Source organism: Chrysemys picta, chromosome 3 (genome assembly GCF_011386835.1).
Source record: "Chrysemys picta bellii isolate R12L10 chromosome 3, ASM1138683v2, whole genome shotgun sequence".
NCBI lineage: Eukaryota > Metazoa > Chordata > Testudines > Emydidae > Chrysemys > Chrysemys picta.
In genome coordinates, this window is record NC_088793.1 from 181,115,477 (window position 1) to 181,133,751 (window position 18,275).

The 18,275-nt window shown below is 42.0% G+C and overlaps 1 protein-coding gene across 48 annotated transcripts in view; it reads left to right on the forward strand.

The window, feature by feature from the left end:
* Positions 1-18,275, forward strand: part of NRXN1 (neurexin 1) — a 1,213,652-nt gene that overhangs the window by 765,049 nt on the left and 430,328 nt on the right. For 2 of the 48 annotated variants that reach the window (XM_008170634.4, XM_008170635.4), the window contains exon 1: positions 2,501-3,833. The exons of 42 other annotated variants lie outside the window; for them this stretch is intronic. In XM_008170634.4, coding sequence (XP_008168856.1) covers positions 3,596-3,833 — 238 coding nt within the window. In that variant the 5' untranslated portion in view covers positions 2,501-3,595. Of the gene's footprint in view, positions 1-2,500; positions 3,834-18,275 lie in introns of those variants that run through there. 4 more of the 48 variants (XM_024107361.3, XM_005300951.5, XM_065589605.1 and 1 more) reach the window with 4 other exon arrangements.

Below are 18,275 nucleotides of genomic sequence, written 5' to 3' on the forward strand. Positions count from 1 at the left end.
GGAAAGCATAATCCCAGCTATACATATAAAATGATGGGGTCTAAATTAGCTGTTACCACTCAAGAAAGAGAGCCATTGTGGATAGTTCTCTAAAAACATCCACTCAATGTGCAGCGGCAGTCAAAAAAGCGAACAGAATGCTAGGAATAATTAAGAAACGGATATAGGACAGAAAATATCATGTTGCCGCTATTTAAATCCATGGTACGCCCACATCTTGAATACTGTGTGCAGATGCTGTTGCCCCCTCTCAAAAAAGATATATTGGAATTGGAAAAGGTTCAGAAAAGAGCAACAAAAATGATTGGGGTATGGAACGACTTCCTTATGAGTAGAGATTAATAAGACTGGGACTTTTCAGCTTGGAAAAGAGATGGCTAAGGGGAGATATGATTGCGGTCTATAAAATCTTGACTGGTGTAGAGAAAGTAGATAAGGAAGTGTTGTTTACTACTTCTCATAACACAAGAACTAGGGATCACCAAATGAAATTAATAGGCAGCAAGTTTAAAACAAATAAAAGGAACTATTTCTTCACACAACACACAGTAAACCTGTGGAACCCCTTGCCAGAGGGTGTTGTGAAGGCCAAGACCATAACAGGGTTCAAAAAAGAACTAAATAAATTCATGGAAGATAGGTCAATCAATGGCTATTAGCCAGGATGGGCAGGGATTTTGTCCCTAGCCTCTGTTTGCTAGAAACTGGGAATGGGCGACATCGAATGGATCACTTGATGATTACCTGTTCCGTTCATTCCCTCTGGGGCACCTGGCAATGGCCACTGTCGGAAGACAGGATACCGGGCTTGATGGACCTTTGATCTGAACCAGTAGGGCCATTCTTATTGTGATATTTGTAAAGCTAGCTACAGCACTCAACCCAAGATTTAAGAATCTGAAGTGCCTTCCAAAATCTGAGAGGGACGAAGTAGGGAGCATGCTTTCAGAAATCTTAAAAGAGCAATACTCCAGTGCAGAAACTACAGAACCTGAACCACTAAAAAAGAAAATCAACCTTCTGCCTGTGGCATCTGACTCAGATGATGAAAATGAACATACATCGGTCGGCGCTGCTTTGGATGTTTTTTTAACAGAACCCGTCATCAACATGGATGCATGTCCCCTGTAATGGTGGTTGAAGCGTGAAGGGACATTTGAATCTTTAGTGCATCTGGCGCATAAACATCTTGCAATGCTGGCTACAACAATGCCATGAGAACACCTGTTCTCACTTTCAGGTGACACTGTAAACAAGAAGTGGGCAGCATTATGTCCTGCAAATGTAAACAAACTTGTTTGTCTGAGTGATTGGCTGAACAAGAAGTAGGACTGAGTGGACTTGCAAGCTCTAAAATTTTACATTATTCTATTTTTGAATGCAGATTTTTGTACATAATTCTATATTTGTAAATTCAACGTGGATAGCTCAGTGGTTTGAGCATTGGCTTGCTAAACCCAGGGTTGTGAGTTCAATCCTTGAGGGGGCCATTTAGGGTTCTGGGGCAAAAATCTGTCTGGGGATTGGTCCTACTTTGAGCAGGGGGTTCGACTAGATGACCTCCTGAGGTCCCTTCCATCCCTGATATTCTATGATAAAGAGATTGCACTACAGTACTTATATTAGGTGAATTGAAAAATACTATTTCTTTTGTCTTTTTTTCAGTGCAAACACTTATAATTAAAAATAAATATAAAGTGAACACTTTACACTTTGTATTGTAACTGAAATCAATATATTGGAAAATGTAGAAAACATTGAAAAATATTTAAATAAGTGGTATTCTATTATTGTTTAACAGTGTGATTAAACACGATTAATTTTTTAAATTGTGTGATTAATTGCAATTAATTTTAATCGCTTGACAGCCCTAATATACATAATACAGTATATATATTAAAGTTTCTTTAACACCCAGTTTTTTTCTCGCACACATACTCACCCCATAGATCACAACACTGCTAAAAGCATAGCAGAAAACAGACAAAAGTCTAGAGTTGCCGGAATAAAGAAAGCTGAAAATCTGTGTTTAACACACCCTGTTGTGTCCAGGTATGGTATTGCACAGAATATGGGAATATGCTTCTACATCAGGTGGCTTCTAAAAAGCATCTGAATTTGTAATACGTGTTCAATGAGCTACAATATACCTTGGGAATATCGTTTTCATTTGAATTATATAATTTCATAGTTAAACTTTAAATTTCTTTTTATGGCTTTCTTTATATTGTTTTTAAGAGCAAGAACATATGTGTTTATGTGCCTATTCAGCATACTAAATTCAGTATTTCAATATATTGGATTAAATCTGAAGCGATGCAGACAAATGTTTTCTTCCATTGTTTTGTGCCAGCTGTTCCGGTATAAACCCATTTAAATCTCTTTCCTAGTTGTGTTTTGGTTTGCCTAGCTTTTCCCAGCCATACATTGTCAGGGAAAATGGGAACTCTTTGTTAGGAATGATGTGTGTAATTACCAGCTCATCAACACAGACGCTTGAGGAGATGGCAAGCCATGTTCAGCAGACCTGGTTTGAACACCTGGTGGAACAAGTTTAGTCCAATGAAAGCCCCCGAAGTCATTCCTTTTAAGCTGTAAGTGAGCTTTCTAGACATCGGCACATCCGACCCGTCGGAGGAGGGGAATGGCGCCCCGCATTAGACTAATTCGTCACCAGAATCTGATGGCAGTTTAGGAGGGGTCGTTTGTGTGTGCTCGCCGCACCGCCTGACACATGTTCCTTTAGTATATGGCGTCTGAAAGGAAGAGGAAAAGCGGGACGAATGGATTGAAGCTGAACTCAGCCTCCCTCTTTAACATAGGCTCGTCCTCTGCATTGCATCCAAGCTTCAGTGATTTGCTGTTCGGAGACTGCAGATTTGCATAGCACTTCTCTTCGCAAGCGTGGTTATCCCTCCTCCCCCCAGCCCAGCTTCTTTCATAAGGGTGCACTATTTTCCTGAAAACATCCTCGGGTATTACTGTCACCACTGAGATCGCCGGAGCAGCTTGCCTGATTATTGTCTAGCTCTGTATGGGAGTGTGTATGCTTGTGCGAGCGCACTGGGCGAGCTTGTTCGCGAGGCTCCCCAGGTCGGAGCTGACTGGAGGGGCGAGCAGCGGGGTGAGTGGTCTCCCCTTTTCTGGCGCCGGCCGGCCGGCTGCTGCGGTTCTCCCTCCCCCTTTTCTCTTGTGGAGCACAACTGTGGCCTGACTGGTTCCCCTGTGGATTACCGAGGAGGAGATGCTTGGCACACTTGTAACTGGGGAGCATTGTCAGTGAGCAGGAGCGCTGGGAACTAGCAGTTGGTTGAGTGTGGGGGGTTGGTTTTGCCCCCTCTCCCTCTTTGCGAAGTCTCGGAACTGACTGGTTTCTCCGCCTCGGACGATGTTTCGGATTGTTTGGGGTAGAAGACGACCTGGACCCAAGGATCCCCGGAAGCTTTCCCCAAAGGAAGAGATGGCTCCCCTGGCGAAGTGAGCTGCCCCCGGCGCGGGGTGCCTCTGTGCGCGCCTCTCTCCAAAGTTTGCCACCTTTGCTGTGGCTGCTGCTCCTGCCGGGGACCCCGCGGGCCGGCGCGTCGTGGAGCAGAGGATGGGGGGGCTGCTGAAATGCAGCCCGGAGCCGGGCCCCACCAGCAGTAGCAGCGGCGCGGGAGGGCGCCTGGCCCTGCTCTGGATAGTTCCACTCACCCTCAGCGGCCTCCTCGGGGTGGCGTGGGGAGCCTCCAGTTTGGGTGCTCACCACATTCACCATTTCCATGGCAGCAGCAAACATCATTCAGTGCCTATCGCTATCTACAGGTCACCGGCTTCCTTGCGAGGCGGACACGGTGGGTTCGCTGCCGGTTCGGTAACCCCGAGCTCCGCAGCTTGTGTGCATGTTGCCGGTGGTGTTTGTCTGGCCCATTTGCTGTCCGTGAATCACGGTTCTCTTTGGTCCTAGTGCCAGTGATCCACAGGGGCAGGGAGCTACTGTCAATGGTCAGAGATCCATAGCGGGCAAGGATCCCAATGCCAGGGATGTAGAGGGGGCAGGGATCTACACTGGGTGGACGCGTGGAGGGGGGAATGCGGGTCACATCCCCCCCCCCCCCGATTGTCCGTGGAGACGCCCCTGGGGTCGGTCTGAACATGGACATGTGGGGGGCGGACTTGGGTGACTCGCATTTGTAAATGAACCCTTCCTCGCCTTCCCCCCCGCTGCTGCTCAAAGAAGGAGGGGTAGACCAAAGGAGTCCCCAGCGCAGGGTCCCAGGAGGCCCTGTGCGGCTCGCCTGAGTGGGAGCTCCCTCCCAGCTTACTGCAGCCCAGGCTGGGCCAGCTCAGCGGATCCATCACCTCCCGGAGCCGGATTCTCTTGGCTTGGCTCCCCCGCGGGGTCCGGCCACATGCAGAGAAAGAATCGCGAGTCTGCTGGGTTGACCAGGTTCACTTCTGGTCTGCGTGTGTCCTCTGGGATTCCTTGGCACTCTCCAACCCTCGTGCCGTCACCCCCCCCCCACCCCTAATCTTCCCTTCTCCGAATCATCCAGGGTCCCTAGAATAAGAAAACTGCCTTTCATCGGGCACCACAGGAGAATGCGGTGGACATTATTCTATGTCACCCTTAGAATTTAACATCAGTAGAATCAGAGTCAGTGAAACAAAAGATCCCCCAAGTTCAAATGAGCTGGGGACAGGACGGGGCGGGGCGTATGTATTGTTTAAAAGGCGTCTAAATTAATTACTGTATTTTGGTCTAAAGTCGATGAACTAAAACATGGGGCCACTGGTTAGACAAAGGATCAGCAAGGAAGTAAATATCTAAATATTGAGAGGGGAATATATAATATAATATAATTATAATTAATTATAATTAATATATGCACACTATGACAGCCAGGGAAGGGCAGTAAAGTGACTAAGATGAAATTCTTTCCAAGTCCAAATAAGCTTTTAGTTCAGAATTTACAATGATAGAGAATGGTTTTGGTCTCTAAAGTGAGATATTCCTTTGTACCACACTATATCCATGCCTCTCTATGCAGCACTCTTCTGGTTTTTGTTTTGCAAATCTAAGCACATGAAAATATAAATATCCATACATATATGAAACATTAAATATATATTCACAACTAATAAAATCAGTATAAAGACTGCTAAGCATTTTAAGGGTTTGAGCGAAAGTCTCCCTTTGCTTGAAAACCCTTGACTTTTGATTAAATTATACAGCTTCATTCTTCATTTTCTCATCTTGCCATGCTTCATTTGCACTATCATGTGGTGTCATTTACAAGCTTTACAAGGTAACAAACGGATCTTATTGTTACCCTTTGCGTCTTTGTGCAAACTGCCCAGTTGCAGAGATTAGGCAGTTAGGCTACATTAGATTTTTACCAGCGTTTAATAATGTCAGTAGATAAGTTTGTAGCGGTTATTTTTAAAATGTCATTTTATGTCTCATATACTTTATTATTAAAGTGTGTAGAAATTACTTTTATACTTTTTTTGCTAATTAAAATAGTAACATTGAAAATGTGGTCTAAATCCAGAATAGCAAGGACATTCAGACCCCCCACTCTCTTCAATGTACATAGAAATCTCAGAATACTGCGTGTTGTACTTAGGTGAGGAAAGCTGACTAATATATCTTTCTGTTCTATTACTGGACACTTTGTGAAATCATTTAAGAGCTTTTTAACAAATTTAGAGATGGATGAAGGGTGGGGAAAAATGGAACAAGTAATCAAATAGTCTCCAAAATAGATTTCATTAGGAAATGTTTAAAGATGGCATACCTTGTCTAATTTTTAAAATTACCTTAGACTCAATTGTAGGTGTGTGGTGAACAGGAGCAGCTCTGCAGGAAGGGAATAAGTCAGGATGACTACTGTAATAATAATAAAAATAATATAAGATAATTAATAAATTAATAAGTATTATTATTAATAACAATATATGGTGTAGTTGCCAACCTTTAGGGGGTTGTGGGGAAACTACTCTGTAAGTAAAAGTAGCTGATTTTGCAAGATTCAGGGTAGTACATGTCCCACATATCTTGGTGATCAGAATGCATTTCAGAGTGTTTGCCTTAATCCTAAATTACTTTGCTTTTGTGCATTTAAAGCAGACACCCTATCATTTCTCAGTCTTTTTAAAACATTTAATTTCTATCATTAATAATTCTCCACTTTCTTCTATAAGCTTCACTGAGGCATTTCGTCTTCTGGCTGAGCAGGGATGGACGTAGCCCCTGAAGAGCTCAGCAGTGTAGCTTTGAGCATCAGCCAAAGGGGGTTGCTTGTGAAAGAGAAAGAGACAGACTAGGCCCTCATTCCTTACCCCAGGGGCTGAGTGAATTTCAGTGCTTGTAGCCCATGCTGGCTAGGGGGTGAGGCAGTGAATTTTGATCCTCAAACTTGCCTTCCTCCAGCAGTGGACTTTGGAATTAGCTCCATCAATTCTTCAGCAGTATTTTCATTCTGATGAAATGTGAACATGTGTAAACATTACAGTCCTTATGGTGATCTCATAACAGTCTTTTTGGCACTGTTACTTGGGTAGTGTTTTCATACAATCACAGAAATTAGAGATAGAAACCACCTGTTAGAATAGATCACCTAGCTGATCCCCTGTGAGCAATGTTCTTCCCAATGTTGTAATATCAGGAGTATCAAAAGGAATGAGATGAGGCCACATTGTCTGTATCCAACAAACTTTAACAAAGTCACAACCCTCACTAGCAGCACCTGTCCCCGCAAAAGACAACAGACAGCACCTCACCCCAAAAGAGCATCTTATTTCAATCCTATTCCCCCAGCCCCTCTCAAACCATATCCACCTTGGTCTCGGCCACTCTGGTTTTAAAAGATACAAGCAATGGGGCCTTTGCCTTTGGGAAGACAATTCCACAGTCTTGCAGCTCTCACTTCCGTGAATATTTTGGCTGGAATTTTGCATTGTATTTTTATGACACATTAACATGTTATTTTATTTTCCAAAAGTGTGCTTAGCAGGCAAATGAGTAGAATTCCAACCGTGTAGTCATCTCTTACCTTTTTTGTCAATGAAGCAATTGAATCCCAACCCCTATTAACTATTAAAATTAAAGTAAAAATAAAAGCTAAAATTAATTCAAATGCTTGAGCAAAATTATGTTTTAGCCTGTGTTTTGCTTCTCATTAAACTTGTGTCTGTGATGGACTTCTAGAGGGAGCCTTCCACTGAGATTATTCCTCAGCTGTATATGGCAAGTTGAACCCTGGGCACAGTTAGCAAAACTCTGGATCATAATTCCTGTAACAGGAGGAGAGAGGGAAATTGGTAATCTCTCAGCAAAGGTGGTTCCAGACTACTTAGTGTTTGCCAGGGAATAAGTGGCCTCTGAATAAGTTTCAGAGCATGAAACACTGGTGTTATATACTCACATCTGCATGTCCTATTTAAGAGGAAGGCTGTTGCATTCTATAGTAGCTGAAGCTAACAGGCACTTTTTAAGGGAAAGTCTAACAGAGTTCATTGCAGTGTCTGTAGATTACAAAAGCATAGGCCCACAATGGCAAGGTCCACAATAAAAAGGTATGGTAACCTTAAATGGAGAAAGGCAGCCTTTGCCAAAGCTGGTATGTGAAAATCTAGGAACAGTGATGGATCCACTTTGAATTCAAGACTGCACATCACATTAGCAAAGATTGGACATATACCCCCAACATAGCTGCCACCATCACTTATCTTTCTCCTGGCTGAAACATCACTTCTATCTCAACTGGACTGAACCTGACCCCAGTTAGCTTCCGCCAATTTCTTCACTGGGTGAAGGCATATATCAAATATCAAAGGCCAGATACTCAACTGGTATAAACTGGCTTGGGTCTAAGGACTTCAGTGGAACAATCCCAGTTTACACCAGTTGAGACTCTGGCTCTGTTTGTAATCTCAGCTGTGTGATGCGCATCACTACATTTTCTAAAATTGTCTGTTGTGCTTGACCTTGGATCTTAGAACTTGCAATTTAAGGGCCTCCTGTGTATATTTTTGTTTAAATACAATAAAAGTAAGAGGTAACTAATTGGATCAGTGTGTTTTTGCACACACATTTCACCTTCAGAAATCTAGATTAAAAACTACATTTGGTGTTTTCCTAACTGAGCCTCAGTGGTTGTTTGCCCATATCATACGACTAGGCATGATTATACTTTGTTTAGTTTTTCTGGGTTTTTTTTTTAAGAGGTCCAGGTTTTAGGGGGATATTTTTCAAAGGCACAAATCTCCCTCTAGAATCCTAAGCGTGTTGCATGTCTGAATTGTGATACACTAGTAGAGCAGTAGAGGGAAACTTGCTCAATATCTATCTGCACTATGACTGTCTCTATTATATCAGCCCCTGAGTTTCATGTGCTCCACATTTTAAATTGCAGCAATTTAAAAAGGCATCTATAATTGAATCACCATCCAGCCTTTATTAGTGTGTCACACTGTGGGCTGAATCATGCAGCCCTTAATCAGTCTAGATATCCACTGAACTCAATAGGTAAAGACAGTGGGATTGGGATTATACTACTTCAGTAAAATAATTATAATGATACTGTGAAAAATGAAGTCAAAACAATTTTGGAAGGTATTCTTTCGATGCACTTAGAGCATTTTGTATTCCCTTGTGTTTAACAATGAATAAGAAAGTTATAGATGGACTCTTTTATTAGACTAGGTAAAATAATAAATTTGTATGGTCACTCATTCTTCATTTTTTATCTATTGGGATAACCTGATTACTACTGCTGCCTATAGTAGTAATAAAATGCATGTCCTCAGAGTAAGTGATATTTTTCAGCTATAAAATTTGTATTACATTTCAGAACAAAGTTTACATTATAGTTACAAAACTAAATTTGGTATTAAATTTAAACATTTCAGGGTTTTCTTGCATTTTAAAGCAATGTAATGTGAAGTGGAGATATTTTTCTTGCCGCTTTGAATTATTATTAATTAACTTTGGGGGTGTAGAGAGAGTTCCAGAATGAGTTGTGTATAGTTATAATAGTTTTTTCACTAACTCATTTCCAAATACTTACCTAGGTTGCTGGTCTAACTAGTATTCATGCACAGTTGAGTAGTATTCATTCTTTCAGACTGTAACATACAACCATTTTCTAAATATGGCTTTAAGTTATACATTTTTCTATTCCCTTTCAAAATTTCCAATATGCTGTATCACTCATTTTTCATGTCTACTGCCAAAGTATTAACATAAGTTGGAATACAATGAATAACAAAGCAATCTCAGTCAGCAAAGTGGTTAATTGGATATGCTGTTAAATATGCATATTATGTAGTGTGGTTTCTACAATATTACTCCTGTCAATGTGGCTTGTCAAAGAGGTATACAATCTTTGGTGATGTTGTGAAAAGTCTATAGAGGATTGCAATCAAAAGCGGAACACTGCTGATGGATTTCTGATAAATACCTTTTCACAAGCCCTACTGCCTCAGTACATGCACAGTTATTGATTGACTGTGGTGCCTTTACAAAAACTAAATAAATAACAACAGTCTATTGTCGCTTATCAGTAATAGCACTTTTGGCTCAGACTGCAGTAATCATGTTTTTAGATTTAAAACATGTTTTATTGTTTTTTAATCAAATACCATTTCAAATATGTTAACAGAAGAAATTAATTTAGCATACAATATAGTGGTCTTCCTATTGGTTCTAATTTTCAAAAATGGATTTTTGCTGATAACAAACAGTTGACTTAGGTTTAAAGGGAAACTATCCTTCTTTATTTCTGACCAGTGGCAAATGGTGTGCAGAGACAAAACTGTGACAACAGACTATTATGCACAGTGTGAGTAAGCATAGCCAATTCTATAGTGGTAATTCAATTTTTTTTCATCTTCTCTCATACGGATAATCATTACAGTGGTTAACTGTAGTATGACATGCTTGATCATTTTATTAAATTTTCAACAAATCATTTAGCTCAATGTTTACTTGCTCATCTTTCTCCTTTTTCTTGGTTAAAGACTGCAATAGCTCTTAACCTCATTAAATAATCAGAATGACACAACTAGCCTCTTTTATGTCTCTCCCTAGTATCACTTCAGTTTTCTTGCTGGCTGTTATTAAGTTTGATGTTCTCAAGTCTGTAGCAGTATTTATGTCAGATGTTTATGAACCGACAACTTCCATTCTAGTTTGCAAATATAGTCTAGGCAGAGCTGATAGATCTTGCCGCGATAATAGGTTGACTTGCAATTGTAGCTGTGATTACAATTAGAGTGGAACAGTCTGATTAGATAAAAGAAAGGTATACTATAACTATCTACACTATATTATAACATTCAAAGTGCTGGGTGCAAGGAAGATGGTCATGTATTTTTCAGAATTTTAAACATTTTTTTCTCTTTCATGTTCATCTCTGTCTCACACACACATGTGATATGTTGTTGAAGAATGTTGTTTGAGTGTTGGGCTGAGGACAAGATTCCCTCCCACCCCCAACTTAAAAATAAAAGTCTAAAAAGATTTTTAAAAATCCCTGCATGGGTACATGGGCTTTGCAAACAGATACAAGAAACAAAAAGTTGAGTCAAATTTCAGTGATAGAATCATTTAGTACCTATTTAGTAGACTGGTCAGAGTAACAAACTTGGTTCTTTGGAGTCAAATATTCCCCTCCATCTCACTGGTAGAGAGGAGACAAAGGCCTTGGAAACTTGGTGGGGAGAACAGGAGGCGTTGAGCAGTGATGCTGCTGCATATCATTCTGCAGAAATACCACAAAGCTGGGCTCCATGGGCATGTGGTGGCAGAGAGGATGACAGGTTTAGGAGCGTCCACCATGTCTGGCATGCTGTCATGACCAATGAGCAAAGCTCCATGACACAAAGCTGCAATGATGCATTCAGTACGATTCCAAATCCACTGGAGTGTGGAGTTGCCACACTGAGAGGTAGAGGGCAGGCCTAGGAAAACCAAGCCTAGGAAGGGATTGGCAGGTAACACAAATTCCCAAATGCAGTAGATGAGCAGCATTCAGGCCCCAAGCCCCTGAATGTGAGAGCAAATCACTGTTAAGATAAGGGAGCCTGTGACAGTATGGTATACTGCCAAGAGGTGGAGATCACTAACTGCTGCTTATCCGGCATTGCTGGGAGTTGTATAGTTGGGACAGTTACCTGCCAATCCCCAGCCTGTCTTTCCTCACATTAGGATAATCTGGTGGATTGGGACCTATTATTGGGGGGGGGGGGGGGGGAATGAAAATTGTTATCCACTCCTGCAGGTTAATTTTGTGGGAAAGGGTGATTAGACACTTCATTTTCCAATCAAATTAAAAATTAATTAGGGGAGAGAGAATGATCAAGTGGAAATCTACTTTATCCAGATCAACTTGTTATGCGACATCATTAGAACTGTATTTTGCACTAATGAAAGTAAATGTCACACAACATCAAAGATAATTTTTCTTACTTTATACAAGTCTCTCTTTCCAAAAAAAGCAGTTTTTCTAAGAATGAAGAGAGTGTGAGGGTCCAGCAATGGGTGTTTTGCCCATGTGAGAACTCCAGCTTTGGAGCCTTAGTAGGGTACTTACATATCCATTTGGAGATAATAAACTGTTAGCCCTTTTCTTCAGCTTTTCACTACAAAGAAGAATGCAAGGCCAGGTCTGCTTAAAAGTCACACAAGCACCCTCTGATTCCAAAGTAGGCTGACTGTTTTCCAAATGTGTTTAGTTAGCAATCACATCCCTTCCCATATGCAGCAGAGTTAATGATTCTCCAGTCCTTGTTTGCTCCTTCATTTAGCTCATATACAAATGTAAATTAGGGGTGTAATGGGATCTCTGGGGTGCAGTCTGGGACTGTGGGACTGCTGTGCCCCCCTGTACTCTCTCCAGTCTGGGCTGTCTCTCACAATGCCTTGATAGTGACCAGCAGCAAACCCCTCCAGGTGCTGTTATCACTCAGCACAACCACATGTGGAGCCCCACACCTAGCTAGATTTCATGAATGCTCCCAGAGCTATTCATGAATCACACAGAGAAAGGCACCAGAGCCAAAGCTCCCAGCTTCCTGCACTATACCTCAGAAATATACTGTCTTGCCCTGCTCAAGATGAGCAGTGCAAATGTATTAATTGGTTCACCACTTTATCAATGGAAGGTGGATATACACCCAGGGCCGGCTCTGGCTTTTTTGCTGCCCCAGGGCGCCGGGGGGGAGGGCGGCGAGTCCTGGTCGGGGCTCCGCTCTCCCCGGCGGCCGGAGCCGGAGCACCGCGCCGCCCTCCTCCAGGTGCCACCCCAAGCACAAGCTTGGTGGGCTGGTGCCTGGAGCCGGCCCTGTATACACCAGCCTTTGCAAAACCTGAGCAGATTTACCACACATTTCAGACAAACTCACTGGTAAAGATAAACAGCTAAACAAATGTATTAACTACAAAAGATAGATTTTAAGTGATATTAAGTGATAGGCAAAAAGTCAGAGTTAGTTTAAGATTAAGCAGTTTTTCTCACCTCACTGGATATTGCAGTTCATAGTACACAGATTTCACCCTTGAAATCTGGACCAGTCCCCTCAGTTGGAGTCTTCAGAGTATCCTTGTGGCTTGCAGCATAGGTGGGTGAAGAAGAAAGGCAAAGCATGGGCCTGCTCTGTTCTGTTTTATACCGTCAGTCCCATGTGCTTGGGGAACACACAAGTTCAGGCATGTCTGGGGGTTCCCCAATTTATAGCACGTTTTATTGACAACCATACAACACAATTTTCATGACTTCATATGCATTAATGATATACATATATGGACAGAGAAATTACTTTCAGCAGATTATAACCTTTCCCCTGATACCTTACAAGGCATGCTTTATATGAAAGATCACAATAATATATAAATGAGGAATGTGGGGGTTACAGGGCGCTCCCCCAAGGTACAGAATGTCACAAAGGGGTAGCAAGAAATGCTAAAAAACTAGTTTGTGACTATCCCCACATGAGTGAGCAGAGATGTGAAGAGAGTATAGGGAATGTCTATTCTGCAGCTGGGAGGTGTGACAGCAGCATGTGTAGACCTACCCGTCACCTTTGATCTAGCTAGATCAAAGATAACTCGAGTAACAATGGCTGTGAAACCCTTGCAGAACAGGTGGCAGCATGGACTAGCCCCTCCCCTCCCACCCACGTCCCTGGGTACATGCTTGAGCAGTGCCGGCCATGCTTCTGCAGCTTCACTGCTATTGTTACTTGAGCTATCTTTTATCTAACCTAGGGGTACATCTACACTGGAACTGGAAGTGTAATTATGCAGTGGAGACTATAACATCATAACAATGCTAGCATAACTGCACAGCATAGACACAGCGTATGCCAAAGGAAGGGGATTTGCCAGTGTAGAAAAAGCACCTCCCCAGATGATAATCACTATGTCAACAGAAGCATTCTTCTGTCAACACAGCTGCATCTGCACTAGGGGTTAGGTTGAAATATTGGTAGGGGATATTTTTTCACACCCTGAATGACTTAGCTTTTAAGTATAGACCAAGCCTAACTCTGCTCTAGCTAGCATGTTAAAAAATAGCAATATGGCCAGAGTAGCATGGGCGGTGGCTCAGGCTAGCCACCTGAGTATGTACCCGTGATATCAGACAGGCTTGTAATCAGAACATAACATAAGAACGGCCATACTGGGTCAAACCAAAGGTCCAGTTCGCCCAGTATCCTGTCTTCCAACAGTGACAATGCCAGGTGCTTCAGAGGGAATGAACAGAGCAGGTAATCATTAAGTGATCCATCCCGTCACCCATTCCCAGCTTCTCACAAACAGAGACTACGGACACTTCAGAGCATGGCTTTACATCCCTGCCTATAACTAGCTAATAGCCATTGATGGACCTATCCTCTATGAATTTATCTAGTTCTTTTTTGAGCCCTGTTATAGACTTGGACATCACAACATCCCCTGGCAAAGAGTTCCAGGGGTTGACTGTTCATTGTGTGAAGAAATACTTTCTTTGGTTTGTTTTAAACCTGCTGCCTATTAATTTCATTTGATGATCCCTACTTCTTGTGTTATGAGGAGTAAATAACACTTTCTTATTCACTTTCTCCACACCAGTCATGATTTTATAGACCTCTATCATATCCCCCCTTAGTCATCTGTATTCCAAGGTGAACAGTCCCAGTGTTCTTAATCTTTCCTCACATGGAAGCTGTTCCATACTCTTAATCATTTTTGTTGCCCTTCTCTGTACCATTTGTATTTCTAATATATCTTTTTTGAGACGGGGTGACTACATCTGCGCGCAATATTCAAGGTGTAGAAATACTATACATTTATATAGTGACATTGTGATATTTTCTGTCTTACTATTTATCCCTTTCCTAATGATTCCCATCATTCTGTTTGCTTTTTTGACTGCTGCTGCACACTGAGTGGATGTTTTTGGAGAGCTATCTACAATGGCTCCAAGATCTCTTTCTTGAGTGTTAACAGCTAATTCAGACCCCATCATTTTATATGTATAGTTGGGATTATGTTTTCCAATGTGCATTACTTTACATTTATCAACATTGAATTTCATCTGCCATTTTGTTGCCCAGTAACCCAGTTCTGTGAGATACCTTTGAAACTCTTCACAGTCTGATTTGGACTTACCTATCTTGAGTAGTTTTGTATTATCTGCAAATTTTGCCACCAAACTGTTTACCCCTTGCACAAACCTCCACCTAAATAGCCTCACTGCTATTTTTAGCTTGCTAGCTTGAACAGAGCTAGCACATGTACATCTACACAAGATAGGAATTACCCTTCTATCTGCAGGGTAGACTTAGTCTTAGATCAAAGTTAGCTCAGGTATGACTACATGTGCTTCAATCACATCTTCCGATTGCTGAGCAGACTAACCATCAGGTGTTTTTCCCTCCCATCAAACCAGGTGAACTTGCATTCCTGGCTCACAAGAATTGGTGGACTCTAGCACCAATAGCAGTGCTAGAAATCCCATAGAGGGTGGGGAGAGAAATGGCCACCTACACTGGTTCCTCTACACTGGCTAGCAGAGATAAACAGGCATGAGGAAACCACAGGGTGGAGAAGAGGCTCTTGCTGCATGTGTTCTTCCTGTGTTCCCAGAGAGAGTGGACCCAATAATGCTTCCCTCTGTAGTCAGTGACAAAATTCCCATTAACTTCAGTGTTTGCATGGTCAGGTCTATTGTGCCTGCATCAGAAACCATGCCTCTCATACCTGCTGCATGGGAGGTATCTTTTTTTCCCCCAAAACAATCTAGCCTTAAATTAGAGAGTAAAATAATGCAAATAATAGGGCAAACACCTGTTTGGAGACACCAGGTTGATGTAATCAATTGGTCTGTTTGCCTTATTTCACAAATCAGGAATTTGGAATTAAAAACATTCAGGGAGAATAATGAACTCTCAAATTTAGGGAAAGTACATTATTCTTAGTTTAAATAAATGGTCTTTTTTAACATCTTGAAAGTGCAGTGTTCCCCAAGAAGAGCATGGGAGCACTAGACCCTTAATTTTGCCAAGAGGAAACCCTAATACTAAACATTTAAGAAGTAGAAGACTGTGAGCCCCTCTTCTCACTAACATCATTTACTCACTAATTTTCTCTTTTATATTTTGCATCACACAGACCTTAACTGAGGCCCACTCTAGTTGAACAGGCCGTTCCAGACCTAAAATTGAACAAGGCCAGATTTCCAATTGGTCATAGTAGGCATGTGCCTAGGGCACCGGAGTTCTAGGGGTGCCTAAAAGTTAAAAGTGGGCTCCTGGCACGGGTTGGTGGCCGCCCAGTGTGTGGGGCTGGTGCAGGGTGAGCATCTGACTCAGCCCACCTGGGGGCGCTGTGATCTGCAGCTGGGTGGGGCGGCTGCTGAAGGTGCTGGGAGTGTCCCAGCCCCACTGCCTGCACCCTGTGCCAGGGATGGAGAGGGAGGGGCATGGCTAGTGTCTTGCATGGCAGAGCTGGAGCATGGCTGCCACGCCGGGCTGTGAGAGGAACAGAAGATAGCCAGGGACCACTTGCCATGCAGAGAGGTACAGTCCCTCCCTTGCACCTTACCTGGGGTGGGTGGGATGCATCCCGGTCAGGCTGGGAGTGCCTCTCGTGGTGGAACGTATCATGCCTTTCCATGGAGGCTGTTCCCTGTCTGCCCCCGTTGCCCATGGGCTGTTCTGCCCATGGATGGGGGACTGGGTTGGGCAGTGCTGCTTTGAGGGTTGCTGTGGGGAGGAACGGGGCCAGTATATTGTGGCCAGCACAGAACTGATACACTATGAAATAAGTTTCAGGTTCATATTGGTGCAGTGTCAGCTGTAAGCAGGGGGAGGGGCACTGAAAATGCTGTGCCTAAGGGTGCATAAGGTGTAAATCTGGCCCTGATAATGGCATTAAAATATTTATGTAAACATGGTAACTGATTTTACATGCTTCCAGGGTGAAATGCTTCCAACAGAAAGTCAGCATGATCCCATTTGTCACTTATGGTGTCAAAATTGGGTTTAGGAGGGACTGAAAAGTGGTGCTTGAACCTCATGCTGGCCCTCAGTACAAGGATGAAGTTCAGCCTAAGTCTCTAGCCCACAGGATCTCAAAGTTAGATAATAAATGTGCAAGATTCTGCCAGACTTACTCAAGCAGCTTTGACTTCAGTCCCATTGATTTCAGTGGGACTGTTGTGAGACTTAAGGACTGCAGGGTCAAGCCCACTGACAATGGAATGAGCAATATGATATGAGGTGTTGAATTATGTAATTTACTGGATTTTTTTTTAATATTCAATGGGGCCTGGTACTGAATCTTGCTTTAAAGAAATATTCAGTACACAAGGAATAGGGATGAAGTCAGTAGAGTACTGTACTATAGAAATTGTTCTAAAAACACATACGCCCAAATCATTGTGTGTAGCCAAGGAGTTCACATCGCAGTTTTGGAGGTGGGGTGAAAATGACTTTAATGTGCTGTGTGATGCACCAGGCTGGCTTTCTGCCCTAAATTAGAACTGCCTTAGTGATGCATTAATTTGTGTTGGTTGCTAATGGCCCTAAAACAGCCAGGGTCAGCAGGCTACAGGGAACTTTTTCCTTTGTAACTGTGCATAGAATTGATTATAGATTAAATTGTATGGGCCAAAATGCTGCTACTCATTTACTCAGTGCTTCCTCATTGCCATTGCTGGGATTGCAACAAGGAAAAGGCCCAAATCTGCTCCTATTGAAGTTGGTGGAAGTTTTGGTGCTGATCTCAATGAGATTAAGATTAGGATTGAAGTGGCATCAGAATTTGGCCTTTAAATCCCCATTCTTCAAACATTTCTGCATGCAAGTAAACATGTGACTACTCACATGCACAAGGTTACTCACGTGAGTACATGTGTGCATGGTCAAGGCCTGAGGATGTACATTTTAGATTAAACCTGTGTTCTTCCAAAACTCAAAGGCACAAGAACATTTTTAATGATTAACTGGGGGAGAGGGGAAATTCTAATGCCCAAATTGTTACAGTTATATTACACAATCTCCAATGTTACTATTTCAAAATGCAGCAGAGTAAAACCCTAGCTTTAATTTTTAATCTGAAATAATAGATTTCACAATGATAATTCTAAAATAGCATTCAAACAGCTGCTGCGGTTCTCTTTCCAAAACATGTGTTTATAATACTGACATGCTTATAATAAAAAAGCCATCATTCACCTATATTTGAAGCCAGATCATTTTTATGATGTTGATTTTTAATTCCTGAAACAATAATCTTTTTATTTTTTTTCTCTTTAGGCCATAAAGTTTGCTTCTGTTTGTTCAGCACAATTTGACAGCTTTAGCTGTTGATGTCTGACATAAGAGAACTTAGTAAAATTTACTTGATAACTAAGCTGATATAGCACTTTGAAGTTCATGAAGAAAGATTTATAGCAAAATCTGGTTTACAACAGAAAAAACAGTACTATTTTAAAGTAAGATTCTAACTTTTTAGTGCAAAGGGCTTTGTAAAGCAGTGTATAGTTAAGCACAAAGAGGTTGATGTCATTGGAAAAAGAGACAGACAAATGTTTTATTTATTATATTTACAGGGACAGTTATTTTAAATGTGTGAGTCTGATTGTCCAGTCACTTACACTGGTGTAAATCAGGAGTAACTTTGTTGATGTTAGTGGAATTACACAGGTATACAAATGGAGTGAGTGTGAGAATGAGACCCTTCATCTTTACCTCAGTAAAAAGTGTTCTCATAGGTGAGCTGATGCCCCACATAAGACCTCAGA